General features: G+C 44.4%; 1 protein-coding gene across 11 annotated transcripts in view; it reads right to left on the bottom strand.

Annotated features, from left to right (window-relative positions):
• The window catches only part of CACNA1C (calcium voltage-gated channel subunit alpha1 C), a 470141-nt gene that overhangs the window by 116434 nt on the left and 336559 nt on the right, over positions 1-17148 (bottom strand). For all 11 annotated transcript variants that reach the window (XM_075602406.1, XM_075602396.1, XM_075602400.1 and 8 more), the window contains exons 10-14: positions 12576-12666; positions 10396-10422; positions 4372-4532; positions 1465-1690; positions 163-370 (exon numbers count right to left, since the gene is read on the bottom strand). In XM_075602406.1, the coding sequence (XP_075458521.1) occupies positions 163-370; positions 1465-1690; positions 4372-4532; positions 10396-10422; positions 12576-12666 (713 nt within the window). The remainder of the gene's footprint in view (positions 1-162; positions 371-1464; positions 1691-4371; positions 4533-10395; positions 10423-12575; positions 12667-17148) is intronic.

Below are 17148 nucleotides of genomic sequence, written 5' to 3'. Positions count from 1 at the left end.
GTCTCAGCGTTGGAGCCGGGAGTATTGAGAAGTGACATCCTTTCTGTTTCTGCACTTGCTCGCAGGATAATTCTAGGTATCTGTTTCTTGTGTGAGAAGTGAAACGCGCAGGGTCGCCCCCCCTCCCCCCCGTACACAGGGGAGCGGGAATATTCGTTGCACCTGAAAGACGGTGAGCAGCGCCTGCGGGAAATTATCAAACGTGCTCCTGCGCGTCAGCATCTCGTCGAAGTTAAACTTGCCCCCGAAGAGCTGCATCCCCAGCAGGGAGAAGATGATGATGAAGAGGAAGAGGAGGAGTAGCAGGGACGCGATGGAGCGCACGGAGTTCAGCAGCGAGGCGACGAGGTTACTCAGAGAGTTCCAGTACCTGCAACAAAGCAACTAGGTTGGTGGGAGATGTTTCATAAAGTATCCCAACTAAAAATAAGTGCCCCCGAAACCAGCACCCAAGGAAATGTCCCCAGCTACCGGGTTTTTGCTTTGATAAATCAGGTGCTGTGTTTTTGCACCAGTTTTGAAGGAATAAGGGCTTTTAATTTTTTTTTTAAATTTGACCCTGCAATGCAATTTATTTAAATTAATTGATATTAAAAGACGCATTCGCCTGATACATTTATAAGTGCTGCTAAGTGCTGTTTTTTAAATCTCTCCCAACTCCCCAGCCCCCAACCCCCGAAAAAACTTGGGCAGAACTGGAGAAGAAAATGAGCATCAGATTTCTCAAGGACAGATATTCTGCGGGAAGGAGAGTTTCAAGGACAGATATTCTGCGGGAAGGAGAGTTTCAAGGACAGATATTCTGCGGGAAGGAGAGTTTCAAGGACAGATATTCTGCGGGAAGGAGAGTTTTTAGGACAGATATTCTGCGGGAAGGAGAGTTTGAAACATCTGGTGTGGAGTCTGTAAGAAACGGCAACAATGTATCAAGGCAGGTTAGCCGTGGGGTTCTCAACTCCAGTCCTCAACACCCCCTCCCAACAGGTCGGGTTTTCAGGATATCCCTGCTTCAGCACAGGTGGTTCTCAGTCTTTGACTGAGCCACTGATTGAGTCACCTGTGCTGAAGCCGGGATATCCTGAAAACCTGACCTGTTGAGGAGTCTTGAGAATCCCTGGGTTACCCGGTAAAGGACACTAACAAGGACGTCTAAATATTGGATGGATGTGCAAACCCGCAACGACTACAACCCGTTGAATGAGCGCTTATTACATGTGGTCTAATTGAGGAGGTAATCCTACCTATTGAGTATTATTACTGAAGGATTTTGGTATCACGTTATCTCTGTTTTCAGGCCAAATGAGAGGGGAAGGGGGGGGGGGAGAAAACTGGCAGCAACAGTTTTTTTTTATAACCAAAAAGATTTGCTTTTCTCCCCCACCAAACATACAGGGTATATTTTCCAATGTACAATCCAGCATAATTCGTGCAATATATGTCTTGCGTGCGTGCGCACGGGAATACCTGGTTATCTTGAATATCCTCAGAAGACGCACACAGCGCAGGACGGAAATCCCCAAAGGGGACATGATCCTGGTCTCCACTAATATGGTCTCCAGGATCCCCCCGCAGACGATGAAGCAGTCGAATCGGTTAAAGAGAGACACAAAGTACGCTTGGAGTCCCAGGCTGTACATCTTCAGAAGCATCTCGGCCGTGAAAAGAGACAGCAGGACTTTGTTGGCAGTGTCTGGTGAAATAAATGCCCAAAAGAGTCAAAAGTTAGGAGTAAAACTGGAGCTCAAAAGCAGGAAATCAGGAGAAGGAAACACGAGCAGGAAATCAGGAGGAAGAAACAAAAGCAGGAAATCAGGAGGAAACACGAAGCAGGAAATCCGGAGGAGGAAACACGAGCAGGAAATCAGGAGGAAGAAACACGAGCAGGAAATCAGGAGGAAACACGAGCAGGAAATCAGGAGGAAACACGAGCAGGAAATTAGGAGGAAACACGAGCAGGAAATCAGGAGGAAGAAACAAAAGCAGGAAATCAGGAGGAAGAAACAAAATCAGGAAATCAGGAGGAGGAAACACGAGCAGTAAATCAGGAGGAAACACGAGCAGTAAATCAGGAGGAGGAAACACAAGCAGGAAATCAGGAGGAAACACGAGCAGGAAATTAGGAGGAAACACGAGCAGGAAATCAGGAGGAAACACGAGCAGGAAATCAGGAGGAAACACGAGCAGGAAATCAGGAGGAAACACGAGCAGGAAATCAGGAGGAAGCATGAGCAGGAAATCAGGAGGAAACACGAGCAGGAAATCAGGAGGAAGAAACACGAGCAGGAAATCAAGAGAAAGAAACAAGAGCAGGAAATCAGGAGGAAGAAACACAAGAGCAGGAAATCAGGAGGAGGAAACACGAGCAGGAAATCAGGAGGAAGAAACAAAAGCAGGAAATCAGGAGGAAGAAACAAAAGCAGGAAATCAGGAGGAAACACGAGCAGGAAATCAGGAGGAAACACGAGCAGGAAATCAGGAGGAAGAAACAAGAGCAGGAAATCAGGAGGAAACACGAGCAGGAAATCAGGAGGAGGAAACACGAGCAGGAAATCAGGAGGAGGAAACACGAGAAGGAAATCAGGAAAAAGAAACAAAAGCAGGAAATCAGGAGGAAGAAACAAAAGCAGGAAATCAGGAGGAAGAAACAAAAGCAGAAAATCAGGAGGAAACACGAGCAGGAAATCAGGAGGAAACACGAGCAGGAAATCAGGAGGAAACACAAGCAGGAAACACGAGCAGGAAATCAGGAGGAAGAAACACGAGCAGGAAATCAAGAGAAAGAAACACGAGCAGGAAATCAAGAGAAAGAAACACGAGCAGGAAATCAGGAGGAAGAAACACAAGCAGGAAATCAGGAGGAAGAAACATGTGCAGGAGATCAGGAGGAGGAAACACAAGAGCAGGAAATCAGGAGGAAGAAACATGAGCAGGAAATGAGGAGGAAGAAACAAGAGCAGGATATCAGGAGGAGGAAACACGAGCAGGAAATCAGGCGGAAGAAACACAAGAGCAGGAAATCAGGAGGAAGAAACACAAGAGCAGGAAATCAGGAGGAAGAAACACGAGCAGGAAATCAGGCGGAAGAAACACAAGAGCAGGAAATCAGGAGGAAGAAACAAAAGCAGGAAATCAGGAGGAAGAAACAAAATCAGGAAATCAGGAGGAGGAAACACGAGCAGTAAATCAGGAGGAAACACGAGCAGTAAATCAGGAGGAGGAAACACAAGCAGGAAATCAGGAGGAAACACGAGCAGGAAATTAGGAGGAAACACGAGCAGGAAATCAGGAGGAAACACGAGCAGGAAATCAGGAGGAAACACGAGCAGGAAATCAGGAGGAAACACGAGCAGGAAATCAGGAGGAAGCATGAGCAGGAAATCAGGAGGAAACACGAGCAGGAAATCAGGAGGAAGAAACACGAGCAGGAAATCAAGAGAAAGAAACAAGAGCAGGAAATCAGGAGGAAGAAACACAAGAGCAGGAAATCAGGAGGAGGAAACACGAGCAGGAAATCAGGAGGAAGAAACAAAAGCAGGAAATCAGGAGGAAGAAACAAAAGCAGGAAATCAGGAGGAAACACGAGCAGGAAATCAGGAGGAAACACGAGCAGGAAATCAGGAGGAAGAAACACGAGCAGGAAATCAGGAGGAAACACGAGCAGGAAATCAGGAGGAAACACGAGCAGGAAATCAGGAGGAAGAAACACGAGCAGGAAATCAAGAGAAAGAAAGAAGAGCAGGAAATCAGGAGGAAGAAACACAAGAGCAGGAAATCAGGAGGAAGAAACACGAGCAGGAAATCAGGAGGAGAAACACAAGAGCAGGAAATCAGGAGGAGGAAACACAAGAGCAGGAAATCAGGAGGAGGAAACACAAGAGCAGGAAATCAGGAGGAGGAAACACAAGAGCAGGAAATCAGGAGGAAGAAACACAAGAGCAGGAAATCAGGAGGAGAAACACAAGAGCAGGAAATCAGGAGGAGAAACACGAGCAGGAAATCAGGAGGAAGGAACACAAGAGCAGGAAATCAGGAGGAGGAAACACAAGAGCAGGAAATCAGGAGGAAGAAACACAAGAGCAGGAAATCAGGAGGAAGAAACACAAGAGCAGGAAATCAGGAGGAAGAAACACGAGCAGGAAATCAGGAGGAAGAAACACAAGAGCAGGAAATCAGGAGGAAGAAACACGAGCAGGAAATCAGGAGGAGAAACACAAGAGAAGGGAAAAACGTTGTGCACTGTAAATGTAATACATATGCAAACCCTGATACATCCCATTATGATATGGGGTTATTTGACTTTTCTCTAGTGCTAAATACCCTTTATAATACTTAAGCGTATTCTGTGCCCCTGGCTTGGTTTTGAATTCTCACCTTGCACCTCCGTCAGCCAGTCAGGCTGATTGTAGTGCTCCGAAGCGATGGTGAGTGTGTTCAGAAACACCAGGAATATCACCAGCCAGTAGAAGACGTTTGATTTCACCGCAGTCCGACACTTCCTCCGGCAGAACCGGTTCCACCGGCGCGAGTAACGACTACAGAGGGAAACAGAGGAGTTATAGTATCAGTTAGGGGAGGAGTAATAGGGAGCGTTTATAAGAGCAGTTAGGGGAGGAATTATAAGGAGAAGTAATAGGCAGAAGTTATAGGACCAGTTAGGGGAAGAGTAATAGGGAGCAGCTATAGGAGCAGTTAGGGGATGAGTAATAGGGAGCGGTTAGGGGATGAGTAATAGGGAGCGGTTATAGGAGCAGTTAGGGGATAAGTAATAGGGAGATGTTATAGGAGCAGTTAGGGGATGAGTAATAGGGAGCGGTTATAGGAGCAGTTAAGGGATGAGTAATAGGGAGCTGTTATAGGAGCAGTTAGTGGATGAGTAATAGGGAGCGGTTATAGGAGCAGTTAGGGGATGAGTAATAGGGAGCGGTTATAGGAGCAGTTAGGGAATGAGTAATAGGGCACGGTTATAGGAGCAGTTAGGGGATGAGTAATAGGGCGCGGTTATAGGAGCAGTTAGGGGATGAGTAATAGGGCGCGGTTATAGGAGCAGTTAGGGGATGAGTAATAGGGAGCGGTTATAAGGAGCAGCTGTAGAAGCAGTTATGGGAGTTATATGGAGCAGTTAGGGGAGGAGGTATAGGGAGCAGTTAGGGGAGGAGAAATAGGAGGCAATTAAGGATGAAGTTAAGTGACTTAATATATTAATGAGATGTATCAAAGGGTGTAAGAGGTGCAATTTTACTTTCTCTACATCAGTTAAATCCTGCGTGCCAAGAAATCAGTGTCTGAATTTACACGTTTCATGCATCCGACTAATAAACTTTACTTAACTATAAAGTACTGTATATAATAGTAGATAAAAGAATATAGATAACTGTATAAGCTTATAAATACGTTGTTTAACAGATTTAATGTGTTACTGTCCCCAGTTCCTTGTACTTCTAGGAGCGACTGCAACTTAGAAAAACACTTCTCCTGCTTGGGTTTAAAAAGGCAATCCACGCTGGTGGATTTTTTTGCAATTTTTTTTATATAGCATTTAAGTAGGGGCGTCTGGAGCTGAACCCCAGTAATTTCAGATCCGGGGCACCCTGCTTCCGGAGATACCTCCGAATTAGGCGCCAGTAGCAGCTCCCCTCGGCTGCCAGGGTTCACACTATGTCCGGTGTTTTCGCGTGCCAATAGGAAGCTGTGACATCATCGGTGCGGCTTCCTATTGGCCCATGTGACACGGGAGCTTTAAACTTTAAAGCCCTGCTGGCTGAGCTGGAGTAGCTACCGGCACCTAGTTCGGAGGCAAGTATCTCTGGAATTAAGGGGTCCCCAGAGCTGAAATGAATGGGGTTCAGTTACAGAGACCCTCTCCTATATAAAACTATATATATGAAAATATATATTTAAAAAATGCTATATAAAACGTTTTGGATTGGTCCTTTAAGTGAAATCAAAAGCAGGGCCGATTTGGAAAAAACAATTAAAAAGAGAGAATAAGGTGGAATCTTTAACTATTTTGTTAATAAGGGCCCCCCTCCCTCGTCTCTCCCGAAAGGCCCCTGTGCATGAACCTGACACGGGAAGAAAGAGTTCATGTGAAACGCTCCGGCTCACAGCCAAGTCTTGGCGTGACTTTATATCTTCCCTTTTGTCATCGGAGGGCAAATGGAACCTCCATGTGACCTAATTTAATTCTCTGAGATTAAATACACATCATAAAACCCCTTTATACTCTGTTACAGTCTGCGGTGCTGCTACGAACGCAGTTGCTAAGCAGGCTCAGCTCTTCAGAGTGGGAGGTCGGTAATTAGCATTAAATATCGTTTGCAGCCAGTAATTATCCTGTGAAATTGCTAACTGACACGTGCGAATTGCTGTGTACCCAAAATACTTTAAACCCTTGCTCTGCTGGGTGGTTCCCCCGAGTATTTATCTCCTTCAATAAGGACTGAGTCCAAACAGAGTTGGGGCAATAAGGAGGATGCATGGCTCTCTCACGCCTAAACAATCGGGGCAGTCCCTAATAGCAGGGGTGCTCAACTTCAATCCTCAAGCCCCTCCAAACAGGTCAGGTTTTCAGGCTATCCCAGCTTCAGCACAGGTGGCTCAATCAGTGGCTCAGTCAAAGACTGCACCACCTGTGCTGAAGCTGGGATAGCCTGAAAACCTGATCTATTGGGGGATCTGGAGGACTGGAGTTAAGCACCCCTGGCTAATAGGACCCAAAGTGAATCAATAGCAGTGACCTGTTATTGGTTATATATAGGTGTATATATAGGTGACTGAGTCTATAAAACAAAAATAAGACAATTTGTAAACATTTAGTGCCTCCATAATAACCCGATGATTTAGAGGTTTCACAAGCTTTACCTAATCTCTGTGTAAACGGCTGTATATATCGGTAAATAGGTGGTGCAGACTGCCCCCTGTGTCGCCCCTATGTTGCTTGGTTTAAACTAATTTTCTTGCCACCAATAGCTAAAGAGATAAAAGGGAACGAGCAATACCGCATACACTTAGAATTAAATTGGCCCGCAGAAAATGGAAGCAGACTCATGTCTATACATTCTATAAACATCTGTGTTAAGCGCATGGAATCTCTGTAAACCAGTATCGCTGGGGAAGGGAAGAGAGGAGAACTCTCAAACGCTTGTCTCATAATATCTATTGTTAGTCCAAATAAAAAAGGTGTTACCTAATACTGAGGTACTCAGTTACTCTGCACTATCGCAACTGGACTAACTCTGCTATTTCTACTTAATTTATATATAGGAAACAGAATGTAACTGTTACTCTGAATGGGGAAGGAACCTTTCTGAGGACACCAGTTAGATTGATACAGTAAGCTGTCTAAAGAGGCAGCAGCACAAAGTGACCAAAAATGAACATTTGTGTAAATAATGCATATCGGATTCAATCGCTGTTAAAGTGAAAATTCTATTTGTGTTCTTTTTTTCACCAGGATCTGTGAAATTGATGCTTATCAGATACAAAGGCTGCAACACGTGGGCGAAAAGATTTATTAAAGAAATAGGATCCAATTGCAACCAATTGTAATCTGGTGTCGGTTATCTGCACTGGTTTTCCCGTAGTTTTGCATCCAGGATATTTCTATAAATTGTTCCTGTAGCCGGGAAATCAGAGGCTGGACACCAGGGTCCCAGCAATCCAAAAGAACAGGGGAAATACTAGTAAGTCCATGTAGTACAGAGGTAGGGTGGCAAATGTAGTCTCTGGTCCTTAAACCCTCCGACACAGAGCTATTTAAGCGGGCACATGACCATGGGCCCCATGTTGCAGGAAAGTGGAGCCCCCCTCCGTCTGCTCCCTGGCCAAATTTCGCCTGGTTCATGGTCGACTCGTATGCGGAAATGTCACACATCTTTAATCAGTATTACTATATGGGTATGTGTTATAGTATTAATGTATGGGTATATGTAACAGCATTAATGTATGGGTATGTGTAACAGTATTAATGTATGGGTACTGTATGTGTAACAGTATTCATTTATGGGTATGTATAACAGCATTGATCTATGGGTATGTGTAACAGTATTCATTTATGGGTATGTATAACAGCATTGATCTATGGGTATGTGTAACAGTATTCATGTATGGGTATGTGTAACAGTATTAATGTGTGGGTATGTGTAACAGTATTAATGTGTGGGTATGTGTAACAGTATTAACGTGTGGGTATGTGTAACAGTATTAACGTGTGGGTATGTGTAACAGTATTAACGTGTGGGTATGTGTAACAGTATTAACGTGTGGGTATGTGTAACAGTATTAACGTGTGGGTAGGTGTACAGTATTAACGTGTGGGTATGTGTAACAGTATTAACGTGTGGGTATGTGTAACAGTATTAACGTGTGGGTATGTGTAACACTATTAACGTGCGGGTATGTGTAACAGTATTAACGTGTGGGTATGTGTAACAGTATTAATGTGTGGGTATGTGTAACAGTATTAACGTGTGTGTATGTGTAACAGTATTAACGTGTGGGTATGTGTAACAGTATTAACGTGTGTGTATGTGTAACAGTATTAACGTGTGGGTATGTGTAACAGTATTAACGTGTGGGTATGTGTAACAGTATTAACGTGTGGGTATGTGTAACAGTATTAATGTGTGGGTATGTGTAACAGTATTAATGTGTGGGTATGTGTAACAGTATTAATGTATGGGTATGTGTAACAGTATTCATGTGTGGGTATGTGTAACAGTATTAATGTATGGGTATGTGTAACAGTATTAATGTATGGGTATGTGTAACAGCATTAATGTATGGGTATGTGTAACAGTGTTAATGTATGGGTATGTGTAACAGTATTAATGTGTGGGTATGTGTAACAGTATTAATGTGTGGGTATGTGTAACAGTATTAATGTGTGGGTATGTGTAACAGTATTAATGTATGGGTATGTGTAACAGTATTAATGTGTGGGAATGTGTAACAGTATTAATGTGTGGGTATGTGTAACAGTATTAATGTATGGGTATGTGTAACAGTATTAATGTGTGGGTATGTGTAACAGTATTAATGTATGGGTATGTGTAACTGTATTAATGTGTGGGTATGTGTAACAGTATTAATGTATGGGTATGAGTAACAGTATTAATGTGTGGGTATGTGTAACAGTATTAATGTGTGGGTATGTGTAACAGTATTAATGTATGGGTATGTGTAACAGTATTAATGTATGGGTATGTGTAACAGTATTTATGTATGGGTATGTGTAACAGTATTTATGTGTGGGTATGTGTAACAGTATTAATGTATGGGTATGTGTAACTGTATTGATGTGTGGGTATGTGTAACAGTATTAATGTGTGGGTATGTGTAACAGTATTAATGTGTGGGTATGTGTAACAGTATTAATGTGTGGGTATGTGTAACAGTATTAATGTATGGGTATGTGTAACAGTATTAATGTATGGGTATGTGTAACAGTATTTATGTATGGGTATGTGTAACAGTATTTATGTATGGGTATGTGTAACAGTATTAATGTGTGGGTATGTGTAACAGTATTAATGTATGGGTATGTGTAACAGTATTAATGTGTGGGTATGTGTAACAGTATTTATGTATGGGTATGTGTAACAGTATTAATGTATGGGTATGTGTAACAGTATTAATGTGTGGGTATGTGTAACAGTATTAATGTATGGGTATGTGTAACAGTATTAATGTGTGGGTATGTGTAACAGTATTAATGTGTGGGAATGTGTAACAGTATTAATGTGTGGGTATGTGTAACAGTATTAATGTGTGGGAATGTGTAACAGTATTAATGTGTGGGTATGTGTAACAGTATTTATGTATGGGTATGTGTAACAGTATTAATGTATGGGTATGTGTAACAGTATTAATGTGTGGGTATGTGTAACAGTATTAATGTGTGGGAATGTGTAACAGTATTAATGTGTGGGTATGTGTAACAGTATTAATGTATGGGTATGTGTAACAGTATTAATGTGTGGGTATGTGTAACAGTATTTATGTATGGGTATGTGTAACAGTATTAATGTATGGGTATGTGTAACTGTATTAATGTGTGGGTATGTGTAACAGTATTAATGTGTGGGTATGTGTAACAGTATTAATGTATGTAACAGTATTTATGTATGGGTATGTGTAACAGTATTAATGTATGGGTATGTGTAACAGTATTAATGTATGGGTATGTGTAACAGTATTTATGTATGGGTATGTGTAACAGTATTAATGTATGGGTATGTGTAACAGTATTAATTGCCCTCTGTTTGTCAGCTCATACTATAAGTGAATATATCTGGGTCTCTGTCCTTTCCCCCTTTGTTTAGCGCTGTAGAGCCACTGGAAGTGAAGAGGTTACCGCTCCCTCTGGCACCCGACGCGGGGCTGTATTCTGCTTACCTAAATTTGGACTTGGAAATCCTGTGCCTGGAAGACAGAGAAAGGGAAATGATGCTGAGTCAGAGCTGGTACTCAGCGCAATTACAGGGCGAGGAGGCTGCGTGCGAGTCCCAGCCTAGCCCTGTCCCTCCCACCTGGTTATTTCAGAACACACGCTGTAAGGAGAGGCGATACAGCCCCGGCAGGAGGGAACATTACTGCCCTAAACATACGCCAAGCAGTTCAATAAGGCTGCTAACTGCTGACTTAGAGCAGCATGACACGGATAGACACAGACAATAGATAGATAGATCATTAAAGAGCTTCTATGAACATGTATGGATGTGGTAGATAAATACTAGCATATATGTTGGCTAACAATAGATAGGCAGACAAGTGTACTCCAGGGGTTCACAACTCCTGTCCTCAAGACCCCCCCCCAGCCGGTCAGTTTACGGGGTATCCCTGCTTCAGCACAGATGGCTCAATCAGTGTCTCAGCCGAAGATTGAGCTACCTGTGCTGAAGCTGGGATATCTTGAAAACCTGACCTGTTGGGGGATCTTGAGGACTAGAGTTGAGAACCCGCTGGAGTGCTGCATGATTAACCGTGAAGCCTTATTTACTAAAGTTTCCCTGCTGTGAAACTGGAGCAAAAAGCAGTGCAAACAACAGCACTGTTTACTAAAAAGGATTGTGTCCCGTTGCAAAGTTTGCCTTTGATAAATCTGGTGCTGTTCTTTCGCACTGGTTTTGCAACCAGGAAACCATAGTAAATATTCCCCCCGCCCCATTACAGGCAGGATTACACAAGCCAGCGATATACTGGAGCTAGAGCATGGAACTGCTATAAAATGTAACCTGGGATACTTTATTTATACAATAAAGGTATTCTGCAAATGTATTTTACCCAGAATCCCTGGCTGCAGCAGAAGCACTGCATGCTGGGAGATAATGGGGAGAGGCAGGGTTACAGACCTGTCTGAGAAGTGGGAATGTGCTCACAAGCGGGGATTATTATTTGCTGTATTTATAACACAACCTGATTGTGATTCTCACAAGTGTTTTATGCTATCCGCAGTTATTCCTGGCCTTGCATACAGGGACTGACCCACTTTAATCCGGACATTTGGTACCGTTAGACCAGGTGAAGCCAACTCCAGTCCTCAAGGTCAGGTTTTCAGGATATCCCTGCTTCAGCACAGGTGGCTCAATGAGAAAGCGCCACAGTGGGCGTGAAACGCGTGGGAGAGTAGCTAGCACTGTTTGTTTCTTTGTTTTTTATGTAGTTTAATAAAGTTGATTTTTACCCCCTTTTTGCTGGTGAGCGCCTTACCTTTTTTTCCTGGAGCGGATGTTCATGTGATCCTTATCTTGTTCTGCTATCTACATATAGCATTAGCTAGGTCAGGCCTGCACAACTCCAGTCCTCGAGGGCCGCAAACAGGCCAGGTTTTCAGGATATCCCTACTTCAGCACAGCTGGCTTAATTAGTGGCGCAGTATGACTGACTGACCTCGAGGACTGGAGTTGTGCAGGCCTGAGCTAGGTAGCAGGTTGCACACTATGTGATTGACACAAAGCTGACACAGCTCGGTATAAAATATAGAACACTCCTCCTGTGAGTGCTGAGTAACACCACGTGCCCCGGTATATTATCAGCACAATGTGACTGCGGGGGGCGCCTTGTGACACAGGCAGGTGGCTGCAGTAACTGGCACTCGCCCATCTCTGTGCAGGTTTAAAGGTAAAGTGATAACAACGCCTGGCGGCTGCAAAACTGGGACAACATGGGTAAAAAACAGATGTACAGAAACGGTTTAAACTGGATTTACTCTTAGATAAATCATGTCTTGTTTTAGAGCAGATTTACATCCACAAAATCTTGAAGAATAACACCCTGAGGCAGTAGCGCAGCCAGGGGGGGGGGGTTTTGACTGAGCCACTGGTTGAGCCACCTGTGCTGAAGCAGTGATTCATGAAAACCTGACCTGCTGGGGGGGGTCTTGAGAACTGGAGTTGAGAACCCCTGGGTTAAGACATGGTCAATTTAAGCCATTTTTAGGCTTCCACATGAACCATCCATGTATGGAAACCTGGCCCGGATTAAATATCCCCCCTTTACAAGAGGTCAGTTGGGGGACCCTGCAGCCAAGTGACGTATCCGACCTCGACTGCCGTGTTCTGCAGCCGGTTACTTACGCCAGACGCACGCCGCAGCTCTCCTCCTCCACGTCCCCACTGCCCACGTTGTCTGTGTTCACAGACTCCGTCTCGCTGGTTGGCATACTCACTGCAAGAGAGGGCGGTGAGAAACATCTATCCTCCTCCGTCTATCTACACAGTATATATGTATATCAAGCATGTCAAAAACAGACGCATATGTACATATATTACAATATAATGTATTGTATTAATATAATATATTACTGATAATGGCACAAAACCGTGCAACAACACACGTTGCAAACTCTGCAAACATATATGCCAAGATCCCACAGCCACTCAACCATGGAACATTCAATGTTAAAGGATCATACTGCACATCCAGGAATGTGGTGTATAAAACTGGGAGGCTGGGGGCGCGAGATTTTTTTGGGGGGGCGCGAGCGGTTGCAGAGGTCCGGGGGACCACGCGGGACCTCTTTAACCTCTACTTACCGGGATGCCGCCGGCTTCAGAAAACTGTGACCACGGCAACGCGGCGTCAAATGACGCTGCGGGTCATGTGACGTGACGTCAAACGACCCGGCGGCATCATTTGACGCTGCGCAAGGTAAGGAGGGTGTGGCCAACAGGGAAGGTAAGGCAGGGGGGGCGCCGCAAAAAAAGTTTGCGCGCCCCTGGTGTATATGATTTAATGTAACAAATGTGACCAAGGATGCTACATTGGGGAAACCAGCCCAAAACTTCAAGGCAGAATGAATATGCACAGACACTCTATACTACACCACGAAGAAGGAAGATACTGCTCACCTGTGGGACATCACTTCTCACAACCAGATCATTCCATAAATGATTTAAAAATCAAAATCCTCAATGGAATGTTTAAACGCCCCCAAGAACGGAAAACATTTGAACTCAGAATGATAAGACTCTTTGACACCAAAACAAGAGGACTTAATGCGGATATGGGGTTTCTCACACACTATCACAATTGTTTGTAATTATCCTGCCTGTCTCTCTTCTTATCCACACCTTTCCCCCCCCCCCCCCACAGCTTCCCCTTCCCCTCCATGCTGTTCCTTGTCACCGTTTTATTACCCTTCCATGTCTTCAAACACTTTCTCACCCTGCCATTACTCACCAATCTGCCTTGAAAAAGCGTCTCTTGCGAAACGCGCGCGTCGGCTCTGTTTTCAGACGTGCACGCGCAGAGTCTGATCGCCACCGCACCTGTCTGTTTGGTGCGGCTCTCTGCCCCTGCACAATATAGGTTTTTGAAGTGCCCTGACGGACACACAAAACCTCCTTCAGACATACAGGGATATTATTCTCTCAAGATTCATGTACCCTTGATAAGTTTGAGAGATATTGTATCTCAACAGCCTGCAACGTTATACACTCCTGCTAACACACTCACCACAGTATAAGAGTCTCTCTACAATAGCAGTGCACGTGGGCTGCTTATCAGTACATTACTTTTGATCATTAGTACAGTATCTGCCTCATCTGTGATCAACTTCCACCCAGCTGACCAACGATTTATAAGTGTATGGTTCTCCTAATATTAAAATAATCTATACTTCATTACCTCTAACCACACAGGGTGAATAGAGGACACTCTCTGAACACATGATTAACCCCAAGGTTACTTGAGGTTAAAACCACCGTTGTGGCTGCAGAGCTAGCCACATACTTATAATATTGCTCAGGGGTTTAAATCAAAAAGGATCTTATATACCACTATCGGTCCACACTATTCACCTCTGCATCTATTAAGCAGCTATATGTAGTAAAGATGGTCTAGGTATCATACAGATTTACCTAGATCATTGCTGCACACTCCCTGAGAGGTTATTCGAGGTCATATCAGCTATAGTAATGGTGCAGATTTACCTACATCACTATTAACAGTCACATTTGGAGGACTCAGATAAGCCTTGATCAAACACATTATATTCGCTGGTTGAACTGTGGTACACCCAATATATCATAAACTGGGTACCACAGGAATCATACCGGCTACTGTAAATAAAACCGTCTTATTTATTACATTTTGGTTCATCAGTTTGTCTGCTAATTGCTTTACAGCACATTATATCTTGCTCACGAGAATTCCCTGCACGTCTCCAGCGACTTACAGATCCTCTACAAGGACGGTTATCTAGTGTAGTATTAGCAGTGGCCTATTGACACACTACCTACCTTAGGATCCTGAGCCAACACGGCTATCAGATAGGATTAGGTATATAATTCCTATGGCTTCTATATATATCAGGACATATCACTCTCATAGGTTCTCTCTTTGTCCCCCTGATTTAGTCAGTCTCAGATTTATTCTCTTCTCAGGTAAAACCATATTTGAATTTCTGTCGTCAAATCACCACTTGAAGTGTCTCTTAATTAAATTCAGCTTTGACACTTAGGCAGGAAAACACCCTGCTTATAAAAACCATCTGTTTTAATGTCCCTCACATGTGCTAATTAAGTTGGTTGGGTCAGTTAGGTGACATTCTAGAAGTATATAAGTAAGCACACAGCAGCCATGTTTGAAGTAGAATGTTAGTGCTCGAGTTTAAAAGGGAGTTCAAAAGGAGTGGACAACACCGACTGGTCCTGATTCCTGAATTTGATCTATGCTGGAAAGGAGGATAATATCTATCCCAGACTGCACATCTCTGCACTTTACTATTGCTGTGATGCCGCCTTTACTATTTATATTTGCTATGACCTCACTTGTTTTCAAATTATGCACTTCTTTCTACCAGCCTCATTATGTCTCTAACTCTATTCATATATCCCCATCTCTTCTTTCTTCGCCACTTCACAGTTCACATGAACTACTTTCTTACCTGTGACCTCTGTCACTACACAGCTATACCCCTGCACTAAAACACACCCCTACAAAACATCCTCACACATTTGCTGTCTATCCATGCTTCTCCTCCTGGCTTCTGGGGATATCTCTCCCAATCCTTGTCCCTGCCTTGTTTCTACATGCTCTCGTCCTCGCCTCCCACATCCAACTTCTACTCCTTCTGGTGTCAACCCCTCCAACCTCATATCCATACCCTGCCACCCTCCTTCCTCTCTCCCTTTCCCCTGTGCCCTTTGGAATGCTCACTCCCTTTATAACAAGTTCCTCTCTGTCCATGACTTCTTTCTCTCTCACTCTCTGCTCCTATTTGCTATAACTGAGACCTGGCTCACTCAGTCTGACTCTGCTCTGGAAGCTGCCCTCTCTTATGGTGGCCTTTCTCTCTCCCACACTCTGCGCCCTGATGGCAGGGGTGGAGGCGTGGGGCTGCTCCTTTCCTCTTTCTGCCGTTAACGAACCCTTCGTATTCCTCCCTCTCTTGCTTTTCCGTCCTTTGAGGCTTACACTAGCCAGATCTTCTGTCCTCTCCCTGTCCACGTGTTGGTCATCTAGCGCCCACCTACCTCTACTCAGCACCCTTCTGCCTTTCTCTCTCACTTTGAATCCTTGTTCTCTTTCTTTCTCTCCTCAGACTCCCCTGTTCTTCTCCTTGGGGACTTCAACTGCCACATTGATGACCCCTCTCTCCCTTGGGCTTCCCGCGTTTTCTCTCTAACCTCTTCTTTTGGCCTCCAACAGTGGACTGCAGCCAGCACCCACAAGGATGGCCACTACCTAGATCTGGTTTTCACTAAAAACTGTTCTCTCTCTGATTTCTCCATTTCCCCCATTCCTCTCTCTGACCATCACCTCGTCTCATTTTCTCTCTCTCGCTTCTCCCCTTCTCCACCTCCATCTACCCCTCATTTCTGCAGAAACCTACGCTCTATTAACCTACCAGCCTTTGATTCCACTTTACGCTCCTCCCTATCGTCTCTCAGTTCTTCTCCAGACCCTGACAACCTGGTCAGGAACTACAACTCTGCCTTATCCTCCTCTCTTGATCTACATGCCCCACTTTCTCTCTGCCATCCTCGCCCTTCTTACCCCAGACCCTGGCTAAATTCCCACACGCGCATGCTGCGTTCCTCCACTCGTTCCTCTGAACATCTCTGGAGGAAATCTCACACTCTCGCAGACTTCCTTCACTACAAATGTATGCTATCCTGTATCAACTCTGCCCTCTCGCAAGCTAAACAAGCCTACTTTTCTTCACTAATCAATACGCACAAGTCTAACCCACGCCGACTCTTCTCTGTCTTTGACTCTCCACTCAAACCACCCATAGCTGCCTCTTCTTCTTCCTCCACCTCACCTCAGGACTTTGCCGACTATTTTAAGGTAAAGGTGGAATCCATACGTCAGAACATCCCCTCTGTTTCTTCCTCCCATCCTACACCGCTTCCCAACTCTCCTCCTGCCTCCCTTGACTTTTTCTGCTGTCTCAGAGGAGGATATGTCACTGCTGATCTCCTCTTCTCCCTCTACCACTTGCCCTCTTGACCCCATTCCCTCCCATCTCCTAAAACCTCTTGCTCCTACTATAACCCCTATGCTCACACACATTTTTAACTCCTCCCTCTACTCTGGTACCTTTCCCTCCTCCTTCAAACATGCAACAGTTATACCATTACTCAAAAACAGCAAGCTTGACCCTACCTGTCTTTCTAACTATCGACCTGTCTCCCTCCTGCC

Source organism: Ascaphus truei, chromosome 5, assembly GCF_040206685.1.
Source record: "Ascaphus truei isolate aAscTru1 chromosome 5, aAscTru1.hap1, whole genome shotgun sequence".
Classification (NCBI taxonomy): domain Eukaryota; kingdom Metazoa; phylum Chordata; class Amphibia; order Anura; family Ascaphidae; genus Ascaphus; species Ascaphus truei.
The sequence above is the reverse complement of the archived record's forward strand: the minus strand, read 5'-3'. Positions and strand labels throughout refer to the sequence as shown.